The 25935-nt window shown below is 37.7% G+C and overlaps 2 protein-coding genes across 5 annotated transcripts; both read right to left on the reverse strand.

Moving 5' to 3' along the window:
• Positions 1 to 793: 793 nt before the first annotated feature.
• On the reverse strand, positions 794 to 13305 carry LOC135474572 (uncharacterized). 3 transcript variants are annotated; one of them, XM_064754189.1, is made up of 5 exons: positions 11565 to 13305; positions 7407 to 7478; positions 6726 to 7052; positions 6096 to 6250; positions 794 to 5931 (listed from the first exon to the last, which is right to left on the reverse strand). In XM_064754189.1, the coding sequence occupies exons 1-5, from the start codon at positions 11725 to 11727 to the stop codon at positions 5914 to 5916; spliced, it is 735 nt and encodes a 244-aa protein (XP_064610259.1). In that variant the 5' UTR covers positions 11728 to 13305; the 3' UTR covers positions 794 to 5913. The 3 variants fall into 3 exon arrangements, with proteins under 3 accessions (XP_064610259.1, XP_064610258.1, XP_064610257.1); XM_064754188.1 differs by having other exon boundaries at positions 794 to 5934; positions 11565 to 13303; XM_064754187.1 differs by lacking the exon at positions 794 to 5931 and having other exon boundaries at positions 5956 to 6250.
• Positions 13304 to 25935, reverse strand: LOC135474608 (uncharacterized). 2 transcript variants are annotated; one of them, XM_064754191.1, is made up of 5 exons: positions 25044 to 25935; positions 23878 to 23946; positions 23533 to 23571; positions 22833 to 22982; positions 13304 to 22378 (listed from the first exon to the last, which is right to left on the reverse strand). In XM_064754191.1, the coding sequence occupies exons 1-5, from the start codon at positions 25351 to 25353 to the stop codon at positions 22197 to 22199; spliced, it is 750 nt and encodes a 249-aa protein (XP_064610261.1). In that variant the 5' UTR covers positions 25354 to 25935; the 3' UTR covers positions 13304 to 22196. The 2 variants fall into 2 exon arrangements, with proteins under 2 accessions (XP_064610261.1, XP_064610260.1); XM_064754190.1 differs by having other exon boundaries at positions 23878 to 23967.

Here is a 25935-nt window from a genome sequence, read left to right on the forward strand (position 1 = left end):
GCGTTAATTAGGACATATATACTGCTTGTCCTTTCTTGAGGACTTGGAAAGATCATCTTAGTCACAATTTAACCTCCAGATATTAAGCATTCCAGCAGGGCTAATGAGCGCAGATATTCTCTTGTCCAGAAAATCTGCAATCAGCCATCTGTCACTTACTCTCCTCAATCAGAGGACCGTAGCCGTAAGTTTACTCAACCGGTATGTTAAGACAGTCTGGTATAGAGAGACTATCTGTCACTATACCTACCGTCCAATGCATCAGATTCTATAACGGCACCGTTTCAAGACAGCACATTTACAGCATACCTGCCAACACTGACCTTTATTAAAATTCTGTTCGGCTTGTCTATAATTTTTTAATTTCTCCTCTTGACACAGTTTTACAGTGTGCATTTCCACACAGTGTTATGTTTGCATCACTAATTACATGCATGTAACTTATAGAAACGGCCGTCTCCACTCAGCACATATATGCTAAGTTCGTATAGGGGTCATTCCTAGTTAACATATTTTGCCTCGACACAATTACTTTTTACATATCATGTATGTATAGCGGATTAATGGTGGCAATCAACGTTATAAAGTCAATGTCATCGAAAGCGCCGTACAAAAATGTAAACAGAACTATTTTGATTTATATTTTTGGCTGAGAATCTTTGAATTTATACACACTTCAATGATGTAAAAGTGGTAGTTGTTATCACGTGTCAAATAAACAGTAAAGTTTGAGTCATTGTCTCTGAGTGCATGAATCATCCCAGCTACCGGTATGCTTGGTCTTCTGAAAGAAACCTGTGTGACGTTCATCTCACATATTGCCGGCAGTATTTCTGAAATAAGCCATGCATGTGACATGGACTTTTCATAAACGTAAGCATATACATGCATGCACCAGAACTTTATTTTTGCATCCATGTGATAACCTGTTAACCCATCTTCTATATGATTAAAGGTTTTGCTTACATGCATTCATGCATGTTCCATGCAATATATATGCATGTAGTTTCATTCAGTAAGCAAACAAATAGGTACATTCGGTAACAAGGCTATAAAAAGCTTGCCCGTAGGGCACACATGAATGCAAAACTTAAGCTCAGTACATGAAGTACTGAAATCTTGAACTTGGTGATTTACGGTAATCAGTAAGCACACCGAGCATTAGCGATGGAACATTTCCCTCGAGTCATTGTGTTTTATATGCACGTAAAATTTCAGATCGATATACATGCATTACTGTTGGAGTTATCCCCCCATATACATTTACTTTAACATTGATTCTTATAAATACACAATACAAAAGTCGTGAATTTTGTAATTTAGAGCAATTAGTTTCCACACAACAATATCATACCCTTCGTGTTATTGTGCTCTATACATGCGTGTAAAACTTGAGCTCAAAATATGCCGTATCTTAAATACCACTGCATTTTGTTTAACATTATTTTCCCTGCATGTTATTGGACACCGATGATAGGGCTATGACAAGCTAAGCCTGTAGCCTGTGCAAACGAATTAAGAATGAATCAAAACATTGCGAATGTATATAACGATGTGCAGTTTTTTGAGAACATTCAAGTGATTATATCATAAACAATCAATTAGGCAGTAAATGTGAAGTAAAAAAAAACAGACAGTCAAAATGTGAAGATATAAATTTATTTTTCTTTTATCACAAATGCATCTTTCGCGCCACTTTTACAATGAAGTAAATTCAAAATTTATACCATATGTACGCAAGGCAACTCTTTCCGTCTCCATGAAATAACTTTTAAAGGAGAAGAAAATTTAAAAACATGACACCACAGCCTGAAAAGAGCACATTTTTTTCTATCTGGTGGTGCCTGCCGCATCATTTTGCGATTTTTTTTCGCCATACACGTAAAGCCTGAAAACGGCAAAGCTGGCATAAATCGCCGAGTCCATCACGTCCTCCATCATTAACACCCTGTAATTTATGCTGGGGGTGTGTTGCTTCTCAGCCAATGAGAGTTGTTAAAACTGCCGCCTTGTTCGTGTAAACTTGGAACCCACGTCCAACATTCCAGTTTCCCGATCGTCAAGCGGAAAACGAACTGTACTGTTCGGAAACCTTCTGGGAAGAAGAGTTCCACCGGAAATGTACGAACTGCACTTCGGGGGTTTCCAACGGCAATTCTCCTAACAAAGAAGACTTCAGGACTAGTTCTTAGGCAAAATCTAGTCGCCCACTGCGGATTTTGGTGCTGACTATAATTTATCAACTTGAGGTACACATTGGAATTTTTTATGGCATGCACCTGCGAGGACATGCATACTCTTTTCAATGGTATTTGAAAGATATTTAAATTTTCTTCTCCTTTATTTAACAGACACATCGTTCTGAAAATATCAAAAATATAAATGTGGATTTAATTCCCAAACAATCTCACTGTTTCACTATGCACATATTTGCATCCTGGCCTTATAGTTTTTAATATATTACATGCTTATTTAATAATATCATACTCGTACTGTGAGTTTGAAGACTTATGGTAATCTCTCTGCAAAGCGAAAAAAGACAGTGGTGTATAGATCACAGTTGTCCACAGGTATTTACAGGCAACTCAACAGATTACACTCTCTTTGTTTTCACCCTTTTGACTCTTATTCAACCATGGATTATTCCCTGTATACTTCATCCCATTTCCTGTAATCTTCCCTCATTGATCTTTACACTGCCTCGAGTAAAGAAAGACTATATGCATGTATATGTAAATTACACACCCAAAATCTCTTACTCCATACAATGACTGTAACAGTGGCATGTGTAAAGGCATGCAGACTTAATTAGTCCCTAAATCCATTAATTCAGTGATTGTAACAGTACCGTGTGTATATATACACTGTATATGCAGATTAAATTACAGTCCCTCAATCCCTTAATTCAGTGACTGTGATTCGGTTTTAAGGAATTCTCTTTGTGAGAGGCCCAATGTATAGAGAAAAGAAAAATGTCAGTATTCGATCTAACAAAAAAATATCATCTCGGCACTTGAGGAATATGTTAAAAATGGTCAAAACAGGAGAAAGTGGATTCTTGGCTCGAGATTGTCAAAAAAAAAGGTTAGTTTAGCTATGCACCATGTGGACATTGATGCTCTACCTGAGGTTGGACGGGTTCGGGGCGCCCCACTGTGCAGGGGACACTCGCTGACCTTCATGGTGAATTTGTCATCACTGTGGCAGACAGGGCTCCTAGTGATGTCATCTTTGTTTGCGGGAGTTGTTGTTAGATTCTTGTTCAGGAGCCATGTGCATCTACGATGCCATCCGCGTATTCTGCTGCTACATGTGATGCTCTGGGAGAGCTGTTTGATGTGCACGGGGCCTTTCTTGGAGAAAGGCGCATAGGTATACCTGCCTCTCATACAGAAATGCAATAGCTTTGCTGGGTTCCTGGAATGCATAAATCCCCTTACAAAGCTCGATTTATTGCGGGTTCAAGAAGTTGTACCACCAAACTCTTGTCGACCCTACTTACGAGAGCATTACAAGAAGGAAATTCATTTTGGACTAAGTATTGTGCCATAACAAAAAACTCAGGTGTCAACTGCATGTGGATTCTTAACAACTCATAACGTCCTACAGAAGAACTTGATGCTCATATGCATATACCGTACAAAGACGTATCCACATGGGATTTCTCTACTCTCTATACTACATTTCCTCACAAAGATCTTATTGAAAGAATATCGGTGTTAATTGTCTCGGTATTTAATAAAACATGTCACCGTTACATTAACGTCAGAAACAATAAGGCTTTCTTTAGTTCTACTATTTATAAAGGTTACCACTCATGGGATGTTACACCATTTATTGAATTACTTGAATTTCTCATTAATAACATCTATGTGAAATTCGGGGATGCCATTTACCAACAGTGCACAGGTATTCCAGTGGGTCAAATTGTGCGCCTCTTTTGGCAGACCTATACCTGTTTTCATATGCTCATTACATCTTTATGGACAGTTGCAATCAAAGCGCGACTGAGATACCTTGTTTAATTGTTATTTGACCTGCAACTCATTCACGGACTACAAATTTGAACTTTAATATGGATTTCATGCCTGGAATTTCCACTGTCTGTCCGGCATCATTGAATACTGATGACCGCTTTTCTCTTGTGTGTTTCCGGCTTTATTTCCTATTTGTTTACTTTCTTACATAACTTTGTCTTTGGGAGCTAGTGTTAAACGTTATTTTGGAAATGGATTTAGCGATTATCGACTTGGAACGCCCTTTACGGACTACGAATGGTATACGAATGTCGGACATGACGCTTATATGTATAACAGTACCACGTGTATATACACAGACTATACATTGGAAGCCCCCCAAATCCCCAGTGTCTGTGATACAGCAGTAACAGATCCCACTACAATCCCTAAAGGACCTGGCACGTTAAGGTGGATAATCGGCCCTACAGATGCAAGATAAGAAAGTGCAAATTTCAAAATCCCAGCACAGTCTTATAAATTTCCAAATCCGACGTTTAAAGCTTGGTCGGAGAACTCATAAAACTTATTTGGCCATAAAAGAGATGGTTGCTTAGCAGTAAGCCGCCAAAAATGCGCTCTCGATCTAAATGGCCCATTTTTCGGTCAAACGAGGCCCTTTTTTATTTACAGTATAAAGATCAACGTTAACCAAAAACATATCTTTACTGAAACTTTAATGAGTGCATTGCAACATACATGCTGAAGAATTTTTCAGAAAGTTACATTTGTGGTGTAACGCAAAAAAAGATATTTCAATGTGACTGTACCAAGCTACCATTTTTCGAATTTATGGCTTGTATGAAAGGAGATAAAATCGTTAATGATACCTTCAGTGCATGTTTGAAGCTTTATAAGCCACATGCTTGCCATACAACAAGAAAAGAAAAGAGTTAAACAGAACTAAAAAAAGAAGCAGCCTTACGAGTGTGTCAGCAGCTGTGACTGAGAGCTATGGTCATTTTCGCTTCTTGAGGTGCACAGATTCTTGCACTGGGGCCTATTCCCTTCCTTACAATACGAGGTCCTTTCTTACGTCTGTGAAATATTTATGAAGAGGCTAGGACTGGTGCAATAGTTTTACAATTTCTGGACAGGAGCCTACACTTGTTCTTTTAGTTTAAATTCCCTATTAATTTCCTATTAAAGGAAATGTCTTGTATCTCCTTTTTGACAAAACTTGTAAATAACCAATAAACCAGGACATATTTTGCGGTCCAACAACATGGTTGTATACTCTTTGTAACTTCTGTAAAAAATTTAATTTTGACAGACGTGAGATTGTATATATAGAAGTACTGTATTATAATATTTCCGTAAAATCGATACGTAATTCGGGTCAGGCTGTTGTTATCCATTAAATCCTTAGAAAATAAATATAATCAGCATCACTCAAAATGATAACAAACACACCAATTACACTGAATAATTTCATAATATCCGACAATCAATTGACCTGTAGCAAGAGAAATACCCCATGCACGCCCTTATAGATCAGCTCTATTACTAGATAACGAGGATGAATTCTTAGAAAAAAATATTTATATGTAACATAATCTGGCGACAGACGCACACACGAATCCATAAGCTGTATGCCAAAGAATGGTTAACTGGATGAATGATTATGGTTAAACGTCACTTGGGCAATACTGCAAAGTAACGAGAACATCCTGTGCACATAATACCGCAAAATGAATTAATGTATTTAACCTATTTGGCGAACAGTCAAGAGGACAACTACTGAAATGAAAATGAAACATCAATGTCCTAAATCTGACTGAGCTGAATCAGGCAGTGATGTTCTCAGCAAATGCAAACAGTCCAGTTCTTCTCTGATCTTTTCTTCCTTTGTTCATTTCATCTTTGGATGGGTTAATAATGGGTGAGATCGTTAACCTTAATCATGATGGTGCTCCTGCTGAATAAAGATAATACGAATCAAAAAGTCTGTATGTAAAACGCGCGTATATTGGTAAAATTGATAGAAGTACTGAAATATCATTGCAAACAGCTCCCGTATACGTAATGAATTATGTAAGTAGCACTGGTACAAACGTGATCTAATGTTTTGTAACTTACTATGTCGGCAGTGTTATCTTGATGAATGAGATTGTACTTTCCCCCAGGGGCACCCTCCGATGGGTAGGAAGGACCCACTGTCTGACGAGGCACACGCTGTATTCGACTCTCTTCCTCACTGGGCTCAATCAAGGACGTCTTTGCTGTCGTTTCTTCTGTGATAAGACATACATTGTGTTTGATGATTGACATGAGAATAAATCCCACAAACATTCACATTAATCAACTAGCCCTTAATTGATGCCATTCGTGTCAAGATTATAAGATTTTCCCTACGAGTTGAATGTAATTATATCTTCAAGACCTTCAATTAGCTCGAATATTCTCACAATTAACTAATGAAATAATCTCAAAACAGGCCTATCATTAATGGCATCAGCGTAAGTTCTGCAATTCAACCAAAGATCGGTATGTAAAAATGCACTTTCAGAAGCATGTAAAGTCCTCAGATAAAAGTTTTGATATCAACACTTTAGTTGTCATGATACGAAATATATAAACTTCACAAAAATTTTTACCTTGCCCTATATTAAAGTCTGATGATTCAGTCAGGATCAAGCACAATGTGTCACTTGAAAAATGCTAAACTTCAACTGAAACACAGTATATACTCTTTAGTTTCTGGTTTACCTCCTTTAGTGTTGTCTTCAGTAGCCTGAGTGGGGCGGTTCTCAGGTTGAGTGGGTCTTGTCAGACGGATTTTCAACATGGGTGGCTCAATGAAGGGAGCCTCTTCACGGGCGTTTCCAGTGGGCTGACCACTGGCAGATGGAGGTATCCAGCCTTCAGAGGTTACCCCAGTAATTGTGGACACAGACTGTTTTCGGCAGTACTTCGTAATTTTGGACTTAATTATTTTCCTCTTCACCAGTAAAACCACCAGACCTATGCCGATTACAAACAGGGCTATCAGGACTACCACCCATACAGGTACGCTGTGTTCTGATGATAACCCACCTGTAATCCAAAAAATGACCTCACTGTGTATAATACGGTCCACAGAGTAACGACTGTTATTACCGAATACTGAATAAGTACATTAGATTTATACACCAAATCAGTCTCAGCTTCCCGGCTGAATAATTTGAGGGTGCTGTTTATTTATCTCCAATAAGGATGGTCAAACAACAGTCTGGGGGAGGGAGGGGAGAGGGAGGGGTCGTGGGGTGCGTGAACCCAAACCTGTTGGATGCTATACACAAAAACCACCAATACAATACTAACGATGCCTGCTAAGTATTTCCCATTGTATGTAGTATAATTGGATGCGATACTCTCGCATACTCTCGTAATAACCATTTAGGCCTATACCTTCGTTCGTGGGCATAGGAGTGGCATCTCCACATTCTCTTTCCATCACAGGGTATTCACCGCTGGGCCATTCTGCAAAACAGATAAAGATATACAGGTATATAGTCAAATGTTCAAGGAGAATTAATACTAAAATGGAACTGTGGAACAACAGTACTGAGCAGCAATATATAACTAGCATAGTTTATCGTCCTCCTGGTAAAGATGTGAGGCAATTCAATGAACAGATGACGTCTAAGCTGCAATTCATTCCACAAGGTACAAAATGTATCATAGTTGGCGATTTTAGTACTGACCTGTGTAAAACGCCAAATCACACATGAGTTCCTTACTAACCTTAAATGTAATTTCTTTTTCCCTCGCTTAACAAAACCAACTTGTGCAAGTTCGCATTCTTATGACAATGTATTTATCAACTTTCATGAAGATCCTTACCTATCTGGCCTAATACTCACTGATATTAAAGACCATTTTCCTGTATTTAATGTTCACTTATCAGATAAGATCCTTAACACCCCAAGTATGTAACACCCAGTTTCGCAAAACAACAGAGCAAGGAAAAGGTGAATTGAAAAATTTAACAGCTGCCGTAAGATGGGAAAACGTTCTAAGCGAGTCATCTCCTTCATAATCCCTAAATACATTTTCTAAAATTTTCTCTCGTATTTATGATTCCTGCTTTCCGCTTGTTTCATCCTCTCTGCGAAGAGGAACAATTAAGTCCTGGATAACGTTCGGAACCCTTACATCCATACATCACAAAAACAAACTTTACCGAGATCATCTTCGTTCAGATGACAAGAACCTTAAAAAGGGACATAAAGAATACAGAAATACACTTAACAAACTTCTCTCTCACTGACGTAAAGCGTATTTCGAGCGAAAGTTTAACGAAGCAAATTAAGACATCAAAGACACTTGGAAAACTCTCAATCAAATTCTTTGTCGCAATCAATTACTGTTGACGGCAAACCAATTTCATGATAGCACAGAAAAAGTAAGACATTTTAACACCTATTATGCTTCCATTGCTGACAGTCTTAGAGAAAGTATGCCAATGTCTACAAGAAATGCCCACGAATATTTATCCCATCCTATGCAAGCAACTTTTTAATTCAGTGCAACTAATGAATCAGTTGTGAAATCTACCATACTTTCCTTAAAGTCATCCTCACCAGGTATTGACAGTGTCAGCATGTCTATTTTAAAACTTGTATTAGATAATATTTCAACGCCGTTGGCCCACATTTTAACCTGTCTTTTCAATGCGGCCTTTTTCTTGACTCCTTGAAATGTGCCAAAATTACACCGGTTTTTCAAACCGGCGATTTTGATAAACTAGCAAAATTATAGACCAATATCGGCCTTACTATCCTTCAGCAAAATATTACAGATTAACTATCCTTATCTCTCTTGTGCTAATGCTTTATTGGGGAATGCATTTCCTAGCCATCTTAAACCTTTGTATCTTCTCCAAAAACGAGCTTTCAGAATGACAACTTTAATTCCTAGACTTCAGCACAATGAGCCTGTATTTATGACATTCAAAATATTTTACATCTATGAGCTAAACATTTTCTCTCAAGTCTTACAGGCGCATAAGTTTCATGCACCACCTATACCAACTCCCCCGCTGACTTTCGTCGCCAGTTTAGAAGCCTGAGTGAAACACACTTTTATCCCAAAGTGTGTGTTATCTGACATATCTCTCCACCACCCCAAAGATCAAATGTTATATTATCCCATTTATATTTACTACATGTAAATAAAACTGGTGAATAAAAAAGGGAAGTGAAAGGACCATTTCAACCTTTATCCTATCCAACATTCTCTTTGTTGCATGTCCTGTAAACAGAATGTTTTGTGGGATCAAATTTTCGCGGTCCATCACCCTGCCCGAAGGTGAAAAAAATTCCAAACATGGCAGAAGATGATTTTTTTTAACAAACATGTCCACATTGTCGACATAATATTAACAAACATTTAAGCTGATGTTAACGAAGTTGGGACTGAATTTTCTAGAACTCTTGGTGTAAAAGGTTTAACATTAAATTTGGTTCCTCGTCTGTATATTAACATGAAGTTGATGTCAAAGAAGTTGGGTTTGCATTTTAAGAGCTCTTGGTATGATATTTTTAACACTGAACATAAGTAACCTTGTTATATTCACCTGAAGTTGACGTCAAAGAAGTTAGAATTGCACTATGTGAAACTTTGGTCATAAATGTTTAAACAAAGATGGTCCCCTTAGTGATGAGATATTAAGTACAAGTTGATGTTGAAGAAGCTGAGATAGCATTTTCTGAAACTTTGGTCATAAATGTTGTGATCTAAAACTACTGTTGTTAAACAAATAAACATTTTTGGCACTTCACCCAAAGTATGGCAAATACGTCATTTTGTTTGACAATCTACTTAAAGAGAGTTTGTACTTTTTGTGTGAAAAGAGGATTTACATGTAAATCTGAGACTGCTATATGTAGTACACTAAAGCTTCTCTTGGTGAACAGTGCCACCTTGTATTTGAACCCAGGAGAATGCATGGTGATCATGGATAGTACCAGTGCTTGTATTTGTTCTTTTTCTGACAGTGCACTTTACTGTTATCTCTCTTTTTCTTTTTCCCGGACTCGGTTTATGCATGGATATTTCGAAAATTCAGTGACATAGACAAACCTTTGTGCTAAACATCAAAATTCTGTTGTGTAATGGCCTACTGTCATGACTGTAGTATTTATTTTACTTACTGGTGTTTTACGCCGTAGTCAAGGATGTTTCACTTACACCATAACAGCCAGCAAAAAGATGGGAAGAAGCTGGTCAGTGCCTGGGGGAAAACCCACTACCAAGCGCAGTATATTCGCAAACCTTCACGCTTACCACCGGAGAGAAAGATAGCATGAGTTGGCCATTGCATCTTGCTTACAGGCTGCAATCACTCGTCAGACGGTAGTTAATTAGAGCAGCGTTATCACAAGTCTAGGTAGTCCTGTGACTCGTCAATGCATAGTCATGCGACTAACTGAATGAGTTATCTGACCAGCGGAGAGTCCATTGACCAGCGGAAGGAGTCCTTGGAGCAAATGAGCGAGTCTTTTGACCATTAAAGCGAGTCTTTTGTCTAGTTTAGTGAGTCTTTTGACTAAATGCATGAGTCTGGTGACTACTCATGTGAGTTTTATGACTGACCAAGCGAGTCTTTCATAACTCAGCTGATCTGGTCATATGAAATTAGCTCAATTGTATAACTCAGATTATTGAGTCAGTTGACCCGAACTTTTCTCTCTGTGAAGGGTTGAGCGAGTGGTGACCAAATACCAGCTGCCGTTGGAGCCAAAAAAGGGTCACGACAAACCTAGACCAAATGGCGCTCTTTGCCGCCCAATCAAGATTAAATTACAACACAAGCAAGGCCATTTCAGGACTGTCAAGTCGTGGCCGAGTTTCACGACAATTTTGATTATGTTCAAACTTGTCGTGAAAGCTTGTCGATCACATAAGACTCAAGAAAAACGACGTTGACATGGTAAGACTTAACTAAAGCAATTCAAAGACCACTTTAGGAGTAGTGTCCCGAGTCAAGCCGACTTCAGATGTGAAATAGTCGAGAAGGTAGTTCTGACAAATGGGAGAGTAGCTGTTCTAAAGTGCTAATTATGCTTTTCATGTTGCTAGAGATGGCACTGTAGCGTTGTATATTTTTTCTATAATATATAGTAATCGATTGTCATTTGTATTGATTTGTCTACCCTATTTCCAGCACAAAATGGTATGACAAATGGGTTCATTATTCCTTTGCTATACAAAAACTATACTAAGATAAAATCTTTGATGGTTATGATTTCAAGCTATTTTCTAATCATATAAACAATATTAAAATGGAAAACATTATAATGGATTATATACATATTTTATCTTATAGAGATTATTAAAAGCTTCCTATGATGAGTATAACTAGGGCAGTGTATTTGCAACCTAGATTTAAAAAAAAAAAACTTCTCTGAAATATGTATGCAATCCAACATACATGGAGCTGGAATTCATCAAATTTCTAGCAGTTCTAAAAGAAAAAAAAATAAAACACATGCTATCGCAAGATTATCTGTACGTTACTGATAGCAAAATACAGGTTTACTGACAATATCCTACGATACTCACCGTTCTTACAAAAACACCGGCAAGCCTCAGGGAGATATCTAGACATCTTACACACATTTAACGAGCATGTTTCACATCTCTTTTCTATCTCATTCCAGTACCAGGGCGTTCCATTTTTCGAGGCACAGTGCCGAACCCTTGTCGTCCCTGTCATTGGTCCCATCACCACTAACAACACAAATCATACAATCTTCGCTTGGACAGTTGCTGGCGAGGGAGTAATTGTCTCATATGTCTTGTACCGCCGGTCTTCACTTCACAGACTGACATTGCGAGTTCTTTCATCATTCCTATTGCAAGACGTGACTAAGTAGGGTATTCCCCCTCAAAACCACCTATGAAATTCAGATGGGTTGTCTCCCCTTAGAGTTAGATTTGCGATTGCTTCAAACTGTCCACATATGGGCTACTTTGTATGTAGTGAAGATCTTCTTTACGAACTTCATTACCTATATATTATAGGACTGACTATTCCTATTTAGTAAAGTCTATAAAGTTATAATTTGTTTGCTATCTCGTAGCCTAATTAACAGACTGGGTTAACTATAGGCGTTATCTGAATAAGCTTCCGTTTTATTCAATCATGGAGGTACGGAGGTAAACCTCCGTTAAATTCTTTTTTAAAATATGTGAGTGTGGAGAATTTTCCACACCTCTGTAACTGCTATGACAAAACAATACAACGAAATGATGTATGTAGGTTACATGGCATATTTACGGTCTATAGCTGCAGACCATAAGCCGACGCACATATGCTTCAATATATTTTAGTCATGTAAGACTATACGAAATAGAGCATTGTGCGTATTTGAAACAGTTTATATTGAACGTTTTAAAAAATATTGCATGAAGAAGCTTGAATTTGCCACCATATACTGTAGAAATGGGTATAATGTTTTGTGCGTGTATAGTAATCGAGGTGGTAAAAGTGCACATTCGTTGATTGTTTTGTACCGCCACGGAAACGAGAACACCACCAAGGAATTTTCACGTTTTCTCTTCTTAAATGTGCCGGTAAATCTGCGAACAGATACGTTCAGTTACCAAGTGCCGTGAGACATTATTTATTTATTTTGCTGTATCATCCTGTATTCAAGAATGTTTCACTTAGGTCTAAACGATAGCGGTCAGTTTTATGGGGTACTCAGGTGAGCTGGGGTGGTGGATAGATATGTCGTTCCACCGACAAATCTTTGTGACACGCTTTGTATTTAATTTCAATGTTTCAGCCTACCCGTGACTAGCAAATATAAAATATGATTATATATGTATCTTCTGGTTTTGATAAACATGGATGTAGAATGCATTTATCACTTGAGCAAGTAGACATATTCTAGGGCAGGAATGCTACATTTAACACTGGTCAAGAACTGTAATCACCCAATCGTTCTTAACAGTCCATGTCTTAAATCTGTATATTTTCATCATTACAAAGATATGTACCATATGGATACAGGATAGAAAACTATGTCTATACTGTGACCGTTCAGCGAAGCGTGCTGTTTTCGAGCATAGGTTCGACTAAATACAAATTGATTTCCTGTATGTACTATATCAATCAACTGCTCATCTTCGGCTTTCAGCTGGCAATCCACGGAGTCCATACTAAAAGGCGTGCATCATTATGTTTACCCTAAACAATGCTAAGCATATTTCAATTACACAGGTTTCTATATTATTTCTGCAGTGAATTCGAAGTGAGTTATCCTATTGGCTACCCCCCACCCCCACCCCATCCTGATATCACGCTAACATATAGCTTTAAAAGCACATTGCGATATGTGGTAATTGTAACAATTAACTGAAATTATTATTTTTTTTTTGTCTATGTAGCGTACACGTCATATATGTACAATTACCAGGTACCATCATGGGTACCAAAAAATACCCCAGTATATACACGCACCTTGAATTAGTAATTTTTTTTTTATATTGAATGCCACAAAGTATTTCTTTGAAATATTGAGTTGATAATCGTTGAACAATCAAGCCAAACTATTCGGGATGACGATGATTCCCATTACAAACAATACATTGTTTATTTTCCTTATCAAATTCAACAACTTATTTGTGGAGATTCTACAAATGATAAAGAAACAGTGTTCACAGACTAGGCCTATGTAAAGGCTTCGCACTTCATACATTCATGGACCCACTCATTCACATCCTCTTTCATATTACTACAGATAAAAAAACACAGTCATTTGCATATCCAAAATCCTCCAGTTGACACTCAAAATGAGGCACCCTGATAGTTGTGTGCAACAATGTATACATGACTGGTTATTTGTCTTACATTTGTTTAAGGAAATAAATGCATTCAATTAAACAAAGCTGGGAGTTTGAGCACTGAGTAAAGGAGTTCAGTTATTTGATCTTCTTCCCAAACCACGGCAAATTATCCATGCAGTGAAAACTCAATACTGTTTATACTGATTTAGTATTATATAGACTGCAAACCTCAGGTTATAAGCTAGTAAAGTGTGGAAAATATAATTAGTGGCTATTGAGTCATTTAATGGAAAATGCAGATTCCATTGTCCAAATCTGGTGGGTACGTACAGAGCCTTGCATTCGGTAACAAACATGCACGGAAATTTGGGAAAAAACACAGAAAAAAAGTTTTTTATATGTCATATATTTTTGTATACATTCGGTGACACGAGGTGATTTATGATGATACTTGATGTAAATTTTTAAGAACAAAAATAGACTTTGTTACTTTTGTTTTAAAAAAGTGATCATTACATACATCCAATCACTCACATTATAACGATCCCGGCTATCAGACCAGTAGGGCGGTATTGGCTTCGCATTTCAAGCATGTTTAATAGTCATGTCACAATGTGATCTCTGCAATTTGCTTTTCTTGACTAACAGTGTGTTTGACAGATAAATCCAGAAGTCACTGCTTGTACATGCCATTCCTGACTTATACAATTACCACCCATATTCAGTATTATGGCTAAACCCCACGGTAATATGCTTACATGTCAAGTTTGTGTCTATAAATGAGATAAAATTGGCTAAATTTCAACACACGTATACAGTTAACTAAAGCTTTTCCATTCCAATTCATCAGTTTAAAAAGCTGTAGTAACCAACTTATTTATCTTCAGTAGTAAATCAATTAAAGTCTGATTTTGATGGCATTTTCAGTTGTCTCAGTTACTTACACACAGAATGACTAAATAGCATAACTGGGTTTTTCTAACGGAGAGTCTTAATTGTTTTGGTGCTTCACACTTTGCGTTCATCAGTTAGCACAATTTATGGCAGATTGGGAAGGAAGTCAGCATGAACTGCACTTGAACTCCCAGCGATGACGTTCTCACAAAAAAAAAAATAATAATAATCTGTTAAATTTTACAGAAATTCTGCTGTCTGAGCGATTCTAGAATGTATTCTGCTATCGCAGCAGATTATTCTGTTAAATATAACACACACATTCTATTAATTCAACATAAAGATTCTATTAGGGTAACAGAATATTCTGTGCAATGTAATACAGTATTCTGGTATAGAATACATTCCAGTATCACTCATCCTCCAGGCAACAGGCTTTCTGTTAAAATTAACAGATTAATTCATTGTGTGAACAGCTATAGGACACGCAGATACCCGCAACTAATTGCATGAGCATATATAGAAATCTCCATATTTCAGATATTTCCTTATGCATACTGATCAATGAACAGTTCAAGCGTTGAGATTTTGTTAAATTTTACTGGTCAGCACGGCAACTAACAAGTATACATGCATCCATGTTCACCAGGGAAGCGCAGCTGCATATAAGCAAAACAACTATTCTATAATCGATGGAAATCGACTATTTCACCCAAATGCCTCTCCATATACAGACCGCTTGGTCACAAACGATCGCTTAGGTCACATAGTCTGATAAGCGGTGTGGTCTTAGCAGAAGAAACACTTTATGCTGACTCATCGGAGATAGATTCTATTATGTGTACCGCTTTCTGGTTAACCCAATATATCCATGTACATACATGTTATTAAAGTGCTATATCTCTCCCTTCCGCCTCAATAACAACCTGTACTCTACATGTTAACGTGTATTGATTTGACACAATTTCATAACTCTTGCAAGCATGATTATTAATGTTTCTGAATGTGTACCTTTTCGGGTTATCTCAAGCCCTGGGTTTTAAAGAGGAGTTCTCCTGCCAGTCTTAAGTTGTTATGGTGATATGGACTATTTTATTTTGTGTGTTTTCTGCGATGTATGTATTTATACTGTTTGATTAATTGATTGGTGAATAAAACAAGGGTAAATTCTGAAAAACAAAGTTTTATTTGCACTCATCTGTAAAAGATTTTATATGTACAAAGGAGGTAGAAAGTAAATATTAAAAATATCCTGCCGCAATCCCGTTATGCCCATTTGAAATCCTTAAGCAACATTTGAATCAGGTGTGTGGCAAGAGCGTCCAGTGGAACGTGGAACTTGACCCATATCATTTTGTAGCAAGTGGATGACTCATATATCCCTTACATTATTTTTATAAATGATGCTTAGGTATGCTGGAAACCTATTTTCCATATTCAATACAAAAGTAAACTCACGTAAAACGGCTTTTGAACAATACACACGATGAGTCATGTGAATTGGCGTTGTGCCAGTAAATTTAACCGTATGGCGTGATTCCAGATCACCCGATACCCCGACGTGTTAAGATGATGTTCACTTGTGGAGTGACGAAATTCCCCGATACCCCCACGTGTTAAGATGATGTTCACTTGTGGAGTGACGAAATTCTACAACAGGATGCTTTAAAAGAGCGGTCCATATTGTTGGACAGTTGCCAAGGCACTTGGATGCTTCAGTGTCTGACTTAACTTTTAATAGACTTTTGAACATCTGGACCCTGTTTCCACGTGCATATGGCTACTAAGATCGCGACATAGATTTTATAGCATGCCCTCTATATAGTGATGGAATTTTACGCATTGACAAAAATTTATATACTGATAAAAATTATGACGATTGAATATTAAGTGTTCCGCTCCAACTATATTACTGTCTTTTCATTCCATGTTGACTTACTCGGTTTCGTGTAAAGAGAAGGGTCAAAATGGAAAAAAAGATGAAGGCCAGATATTTTTGAACAAATTTATTACTTACTAACAGTGAATGTTTCAGTTGTGATAGCACATGGATATAGAGACATATACATGCAAGACCACACAGAATGAAGATAAATTAACCAAATGTGTGTACCTATTCTGCTCATAGTTTACATGGGCAGTTCCATACCCATGTCTAACGATACAGGTTAAAAGTAGGGACTGCCTGTGACTGCTTTCACGTGAACTCTCTTTACATATCATGAACAGGGAGAGACAAACTTGTAGAGGGAGCGAAGAAGGTGGATGTGTGGTTGTATAACGCAGCTAATCTATAGCTGGAAGGAAATAATTAATATTGCTATGAAATCTATCACAGTAGAGTGTAACAAGCAACATACCGCAGCTATTTCGCAAAGAAAAAAAGTAAACCCAACAGCTCAATATCTTAACTCTGGCCTTATATGGCATTTATTTTTTAATATGGCTATGCAATCTATCATAGCAGAGTATAACAGACAGCAACCCGCAGCTGGTTCCCAAACCCGAAAAGAAAACCCAACACTTCTTAACTCTGGTCTATATGGTACTTGTGGGTTTTTTTTTATGTGGTCTTGCACATGTTCATGTGCAATTCAGGAGCTAACATTCAGCATATAGCTTAGGTTAGTGGATGTAAGGATGCAAATCCTTTCTGCATGATATCCTTTTGTGTGATGAAAACTACTGTAGCTGGGTCAAGTTTGTGACATACAACACAAAGGGAGTATACAGATGACAGGTAAGCCACGCCTTCGAGTGTGTTCCATGGGCGGAACTGCGTAACCTGTGACCCGTCCAGACAACTGATTGACATTTCCGGTTGCACGACTGATCTCGGCGTTGTGCAATGCAAGAGAATCGTTTCGGTTACGTTATGTGAACGTGTATAACTTATAAAACCATGGTGGTATGAGAGACCTATCACAATTATTTACCAAGGCAAAATATGTAACAGAGTTTTTAAGTTTGCAATTCCCGATTGCTCAAGTATGCATGCATACACGTATATGTCGACCCACAATGTACGCGCAGTTAAAAGAATGTACATAACCCATACACAAAACAACACAAACCATGCAATAGTTACACATATATACATCAACTGATACCAAACCTGGTATATACGCATAAATGTAGGAATACGTCATTAGGTATTACACATCACGTCATACCTTACTTTGTTCAAAGTAAGTACAGTAGTCATCCGTACGTATATCCTAACATGTCTACAGAATAAAGACTGACACAGCTATTCTCTGAAACCAAATAACAGATTGTCGAATCTTATGTAGACGCGTCTCTAGGTATTTTAAGGTGTGTAACAAATATAATATACACATACAAGAATAAGTCATAGTTTTTCACAAAAACAGATCACAACACATTTACGTATATACAAATAGTCTGTAAAATACAACATGACAATGCAATTACAAAGCCAAAATATCCCCACCGTAGAAACCTACCAAGACTTTCAATAAAGAAATAGACAGCAAGTTTGCTATCGACATACATACAGATACGTCATACGTTTTTGTCAGAATAACAGCTCAGTATCCACGTATGTATCTAAACAGTTAGTGAAATACAGAATGACAAAGTAATTTTACAAAGCCAATATATCACCACCGTAGAAACCTACCAAGACTTTCAACAAAGAAATAGATAACAAACTTGCTATCGACATACATACAGAGATACGTCATACGTTTCTGTCAGAATAACAGCTCAGTATCCACGTATGTATCTAAACAGTTATGAAATTACAGAATAACACTGCAATTTTACAAAGCCAAAAATACCACCACCATAGAAACTTACCAAGACTTTCAATAAAGAAATAGATAACAAAATTTGCTATTGACATACATACAGAGATACGTCATACGTTTTTGTCAGAATAACAGCTCAGTATCCATGTATGTATCTAAACAGTTAATAAAATACAGAATGACATTGCAATTTTACAAAGCCAAAATACCACCACCACAGAAACTTACAAAGACTTTCAATAAAGAAATAGATAACAAAATTTGCTATTGACATACATACAGAGATACGTCATACCTGTTTGTCAGAATAACAGCTCAGTATCCATGTATGTATCTAAACAGTTAATAAATACAGAATGACATTGCAATTTTACAAAGCCAAAATACATTGGTAAATTTCACCATAGAAACTTACCAAGACTTTCAATAAAGAAACAGATAACAAATTTGCTATCGACATACATACAGAGATACGTCATACGTTTTTGTCAGAATAACAGCTCAGTATCTATGTATGTATCTAAAAAGTTATGTAATACAGAATAACAAAGCAAGTTTGCAACGCCAAAATATCACTACCGTAGAAACCTACCAAGAATTTCAATAAAGAAACAGTTAACAAATTTGCTATCGACATACATACAGAGATACGTCATACATTTTAGTCAGAATAACAGCTCAGTATCCATGTATGTATGTAAACAGTTAATAGAATACAGAATAACAAAGCAAGTTTGCAAAGCCAAAATATCACCACCGTAGAAACCTACCAAGACTTTCAATAAAGAAACAGTTAACAAATTTGCTTTCGATTTACATACAGGGATACTTTATACAGTTCTGTCACAATAACAGATGAGCATCCATGCATATATATCCATACAGATGACAGAATACAGAATGACATTGCGATTTTACAAAACCAAAATATCACCACCGTAAAACCTACCAAGACTTTCAATAAAGAAATAGATAACAAATTTGCTATTGATATACAGAGATATGTCATCCATTTTTTCACAATAACTTCAGGTTCTATCCATGTATTTATCCAAACAGTTAATAGAATATAGAACATCTACCAGGGCGTCTAGCAATGCAGAGGTTATTAGACTGTAAGGGTAATCCGTTTTACCCCATGTTAAGCAAGCCGTTTATATATGTATACTGTATATTAAGACAAACATATCCGTCTTTAACACAATTATAATTTTAAATTCATAGAAACAATTCGCAACAAACAAAGTACTAATTATTTACAATCATAACTTACACAAGTGTTTGATATACAATATTAGGCTATATATATATACATATTTGATATACAATATAATTGTTATATTACTAACTATAATAGATACGTCATACCTTTTTACACAATAACAGTTCAGTATCCATGTACATATTTCAAAATCGTCTATAATATACAAAATTACAAGGCACCAGTAGAATCTATTTTCATTGCTGAAATGGTAAAACAAAGTTTGAACACTGCAACTGACCTCTGACCTATATTTTCTCAAGGTCAGAATTCATAACTTTCAATTCAACACTACATCTTCAGAGTTTATCATCTAAGATCAATGAAACTACACCTACAGGAGAGTGGGATTTTAGAATCAGTGTAAATAATTGACTTATATGACCCATTTTACTGTTCTGGCCAGAGGTCATGCTTCATTCATTGTACCTGATGGACAGTACGTCTCATATTTAGTTCATTAGCCCTACATAATGAACAGAACATCTCTTTATTTATTATTAGGAAGCCAGCATGACTTGAACTCACAGCGACCGCATTGGTGAGAGGCCTCTGGGTCATTATGCTGTGCTAGCGCGCTAACCAACTGAGCCACACGCCTTTATAAATACGCCAGAGAAAACGTATTTGCATGAATGGTTTGGACGTTTGTGAGTTGATGGGTTTTGTCCTGTGTAGGCTACTGCATAAAACTGGAATTCTGCGTAAGGTATAGGAACCATGAACCATTTTACAAAATCATCAGTACTTTCCTATTTTTGTAAATTTAGTCTCTCGTGTCAAATGCATAAAATAGTAAAATGTTCGCTGAAGAATAAGACGCTGGCAACATCAGAAGTTTACTAAAAATGATCTAAAGCCGGGTATACACGGGGTTTATTTTTTTCACGACGGCCTTAAAGTGATAGAAAGCTAAAATATGAAGTAAGGTTCATCATACGGACAACTGAAAACAATGTGTAAAAATACTTTCATTTATATTTTCAGATTTTTAAGAGAGTTGAAAAGCTTTCAGATATTTGAACACTATGGTGAGTTCATGGGCAATACTGACGGAAACCAGGAACTCTGACATCACATCACTTTTATTTCCTTGTGTTCACCAGAAGAAAGAAATTTTGAGAACATTATTTCAGTGATGTTTAACTCATGGGTGAAAAGAGTCATTCCAACATTCAGTCGCGTGATTAGAGTTTGAAAAACTTCCTGTGACGTCAGAGTTAAGCGGACCGGTCTTTATTTTGCAATATACATGTAAATTATGTCCATAAATAACTAATAATTTTATTTGTTTCTTAAAATATCTGTGGTACTGTTGAAGAACCACATAAATCAATGTAATAAGCAAAACTACATGTAATACTAGGCGGGATGTGAAAGACGTGATAACAGAGAACAATAACAAACTGTCAACATATATTGTATACATGGTTCAGTAGGACAGCGTTAAATTGATTTGTACGGTTATCGTGCTAACAAAAAGTGGGATCAGGAGCCTAAACAGTTTCTTTTAAGATACAGCAAACTGCAAAGCGATATTCATGAGCCTCATTTTGGCATACGTAGCATTAACCTCACTCCGAATCAACGTCTACCGTAGTGCCGTTCATGATGGCATCGTATCGTTTACCGCCTTTGTTCTAGTGCTACTGTTTCATTATAGCTGATATAATTGAAGACGTACTACCAGACGTACTACGACAGTGTGTTAGCTGGCAAATGATCACACGTATAACCGTTGAATTGGCCTCTTGTCACTTTACCTCAGTCAGAGACATTCTCCATCCACGCAGACGTCATAAAAATGCCAAGCGTTTATTTTCGTTCCCTTTCAGAAAAAAAGCAAAATAGGAGGGCGTGCCTCAGTTTAGCATGTGAAAATCACGTCTACACTTAGAAATTCCATTTGTCTTGCTTTGTTGATGGTCGACTGATTTATTTTCTTTTTAAGGACAATGGTCAGTGGTAAGCGAAGGGCGGATGACTATCGACAACAATGATTGTTCCTAGCTTTAAACCAAGCCAAGAAATATATGTAATCATATTTTGAAATGCAAAAACCTCATAAATATAACTTACATACATTGTCCTTTTACTATCTTTTAATTTTTAATAGTTTTATATCTTTTAATATTTAATTGCAGCATCGCCAGCAACGCTGTCAAATAATTCTGTTGTAGTGACCATTGTACAGAGCGTGCACTGTCGACCAGGATATACTTGATGCCATATTTGACATCACATGGGGCACACTTTGGGAATGTCTCCATCAGGCATAAAATTATCTTTTACACGACAAGGACTGAGTTCTGTTCGCGGCCCACGTGAGAGAGGTAGATTATATTATAATCTATCGTCTATTACAGAGTTGCCTTTTAAATGTCCTTCCATCGGGAAACCCAATGGACGAGTTAACAATAGCCATTGAGAAAACCACTTGAGCAGAACAATGGCGATGAAGGGAAATTTATCCTATACAATGCGCAGGTCAAGCTCCCTGTGAGCATTGGTCTCGTCCTCTGGGTGTGTTCGGATATGGCGAAGGGACTCGCTGGAGGACCGCTGAGAGGCTAGTGAAGCTTGACTTCCGCTAATGGCTTCTCCCACCAATGGGGCCTTCTGATCTGCCGATTCTTCACCTGTCCCCACAGGGGCTGGAAACATCAACGGATATACAATCATTTGGCACACATGCAGAGAGAGTTAAGTTTACCGCTATAGATGTGGGACCATAGTTAACAACACGAGCCTTTATGGCCATATAGGCCTTATTTACTCTCTTTGCACATGGATGGAAGTTTTCAAATGACAAGTATCAGTATTACTAAACTTCGTGCTCTGGAGTTCATAAAGCCTCCAAACCAAGGGATCCCAGTATATATGTAATGTACATGTGTAGCTTATGCACAAGTATATGGAAATTATTTTCGGCGAATATTTATTTATTTGATTAGTGTTTTACGCCGTACTCAAGGATATTTCACTTATACGACGGCGACCAGCATTATGGTGAGAGGAAAGAGGGCAGAGCCTGGGGGAAACCCATGACCATCCACAGGCTGCTGACACACCTTCTCACGTACGACCGCAGATTCGGCGAATACTTACCATGTGTGACTCCCCGGAGCACGTTCAGATTCCCGCCAATGTAATAGTACAGCCGTGTCTTGATAACAGGGTGAATGAGAGCTATGTTCAGCAGAACAGAGACAAGTAGGGTCAGGCTGAGAATTGTAACCACTACACTACCATGTTGTCCTGTAACAGTTAAATAACACACCATACATATCAAATCAGCATTATGCAACTCAAATAAATAAGCTCTCCCAACAATAGTATACACCTTTCTAACAGAACAGAATGCTTATATTATTATATTAGTGGTCAGGCTGGGTATTGAAACATTCCATGTCTATGCCACCAGACACCAACACAGTATGTACAGTGTAGGAGGAATCCTGTGGTCGATGTGAATTCAAGTCAATACTGAAGGAAATAGTAGAATGGGGGAACGCCATGCTGTAAGTACGAATTGGCCATAGTATTATCCAGACACACTGGATGCTGTCCGTCAACTTGCGCAGAAATCATCACCAATTTGTATTGTAAATCTTAAATAGGTAAGTTTATGACACGGCAGAGAATTAACATAAGCCCCACATTAAGATACTGCATTCACCAAGGCACGCACTAACCATGATGTAAGCATGACTTTTTACTAGTGTGTTAGTGCAAGCTACTACATACAATAACATTCTCGCACAATTCATTCGACTGGAAGGGAAACGAGTAGCGTTTGGATACTTACCGCATTCGGATGGATTGGCGTCTTTACCGGTTGGGGACTCTGTGAAGAAAATGATATTACATTTAAGTCTTTTCAGTTTATACACGAATTCACGTTTTCACGTTTTCACGTTTTCTCTGCATGGATGCGTACATAAAAGGTGGCTTATGAATAATACCCTTGATAGGGAATTGTCGGTACCAGAGTCTTGAGAGACACATATGCCTATATACGGAAAATTGTATCTGAGTATATCTCGACGGCGCAGTAGGAGCTAATTTACCTTATTTGTTCAGTAAATTGGTGGATAGAATCTGGGTAGTTTTGAGGAAGGAAAATTAATCTTTAGACCAGTTTTGTACTTACTTTTGCCGGGCTGGGTGCTGACAGAGAGGCTTTTTGTCTGTCCCTTGTCTGGAACAGTTGTTGGGGGTTCTGTGGCAGAATGTTGAGATCCTTACATCGTGGAGAAAAATAGAACTAAAATCTTACGTAACTGGCAATTATATATTCATGTCATTTCCATTTTCAGTCACAGATTTATGAACCCTTCAGCCCTGAGCCCTGAGTTTATTATGGTGTGTATAGAGAGCCCCGCAAGTCTGAACTGATTACCACGTATGGAACATAGATAAACCATTATCAAACCGTGCAGTATTCAGTTAATTACAAGTAATGCATAGACAAACAATCAACAAACCGTGCAGTATTGAGTTGATTACAACAAGTTATACATAGACAAATAACTACTTAACCTGCAGTATTAAGTTAATCACGGCGTATGATGTACTAATAGAGAGATAATTAGGGAGCATCAAGTTGATTGGGACATATTATGTATAAACATATAAGCGGCGAACCCTGCAGTGTAAAATTAATCACGGCTAGTGATGAATAGACAAACAATTAGCGAGATTAGCAGTGTCGAGTTAATTACGACATATGATGTTAACACAATAATTAGCGAGCCCTATAAGATTGAGTTGATCACAACGTGATGTATCGACAAATAATTAGGAAGCTGTGCAGTGTCGAATAGGATGTATGGTGAATAACGAGCAACCCCTTTAGTAATGCGTTAATCACAGGTTATGTATAGACAATAGTTAGCGAGAACTACAGTATTTTGTTGATCATGACATGTGATGTACAGATTTATTTTTTTATTTGATTGGTGTTTTACGCCGTATTCAAAATATTTCACTCAATACGACGGCGGTCAGCATTATGGTGGGAGGAAACCGGGGGAAACCCATCGCCTTCCGCAGGTTACTGTCAGACCTTCCAACGTGCGACCGGAGTGTGATGTATAGACAAATAATAAGCAAAGCCTGCAGTATTAAGTTAATTACTACATGTGCTATACGGACAATAATCCCAGTGGTATTTCACTGATTACGACATTTGATGCACAGAGCAAACAACCCTTTCGAATTGAGCAGATAATATATAATTATATTCAGTTTGCGTTGGGTGCATATATACTTCTCCGTCGTGACAGTGATTCGGCGACCGTTAGCTTATGAACTTACCCCCAGAGCAGAATGCCCGGCAAGGTAGTGGTATGTTGGGAAATTTACAGGCTGATGTAGAGCATGGCTCACACCGGTCCTCCACTCCACAGTACTGAGGGATAATCATTCCCCGGCGCGAAACAGTCCTACAAGGTATACCCCCACAAGGCAGCCAGTCTTCGCTAGTAGCCAGCTCAGTTCGTCCGAGGACGAGCAACGCTAAACAACCTACCCACAGGAGGTGCATCGTGATAGTCACCTGGCTCATCAGTACGTAGGACACTGCTGTACACTGTCTGGCTATCAGCGCCTCTGGTGACGGTAACATCCAATCAACAAGGTTGACTTCGCAACATCTTCGCGCACAAGGTTTTACCTTGTCCGCTGACTCATCCTGAATATCATGACGTCATCCATCATGGAGCATGTGCCTTCACCCATTTGCTGGGTATGTATATGGGGAATTTTCACGGGTTTTCCCCTTCTCTATATTTAGAGACACAGTCATATTACGGTTTAGCGGAACAGGGATCCGTTGTAACCATCACTTGGCATATGGTAACATCTGGGATTAAACCTATTAGCATTGGCACATTTTGGCAACAAATATCTTGAACAGTGTGAGGACATTTCGGGACACACTTTACATGCCACATTTCGATCACGACACGACCACATCTCAGTACACGGTGGATGGGTAACATTCATAAATCTATTGGTATATCCTTTGTCGTGCTGTATAAAAAGTTTCTCCACAACTCTACGTAAAATATTACAATGTATAAAAATAAAATATATAGATATTTCTATAAATTTAACTCATCATCCATTGGAACTTTGTAACTTTTGACTTCGAAAATTCATTGAGCATCTAACTGTCTCTTTGATTGCGGGGAAATGTTCCATACTT

The sequence above is a fragment of the Liolophura sinensis genome, chromosome 1 (assembly GCF_032854445.1).
Source record: "Liolophura sinensis isolate JHLJ2023 chromosome 1, CUHK_Ljap_v2, whole genome shotgun sequence".
Taxonomy (NCBI): Eukaryota; Metazoa; Mollusca; class Polyplacophora; order Chitonida; family Chitonidae; genus Liolophura; species Liolophura sinensis.

Excerpts from the sequence above, each read along its gene's own strand:
- LOC135474572 (XM_064754187.1), bottom strand. The coding sequence starts at position 11,727 with ATGGGACCAATGACAGGGACGACAAGGGTTCGGCACTGTGCCTCGAAA. Across the intron at positions 7,053-7,406 it reads TCCTATGCCCACGAACGAAG|GTGGGTTATCATCAGAACAC; the intron begins GTATAGGCCTAA and ends TTTGGATTACAG. Across the intron at positions 6,251-6,725 it reads TGAAGACAACACTAAAGGAG|AAGAAACGACAGCAAAGACG; the intron begins GTAAACCAGAAA and ends GTCTTATCACAG.
- LOC135474608 (XM_064754190.1), bottom strand. The coding sequence starts at position 25,353 with ATGTTACCGTCACCAGAGGCGCTGATAGCCAGACAGTGTACAGCAGTG. Across the intron at positions 22,983-23,532 it reads CGCCAATCCATCCGAATGCG|GACAACATGGTAGTGTAGTG; the intron begins GTAAGTATCCAA and ends TAACTGTTACAG. Across the intron at positions 22,379-22,832 it reads GCTCCGGGGAGTCACACATG|CCCCTGTGGGGACAGGTGAA; the intron begins GTAAGTATTCGC and ends TGATGTTTCCAG.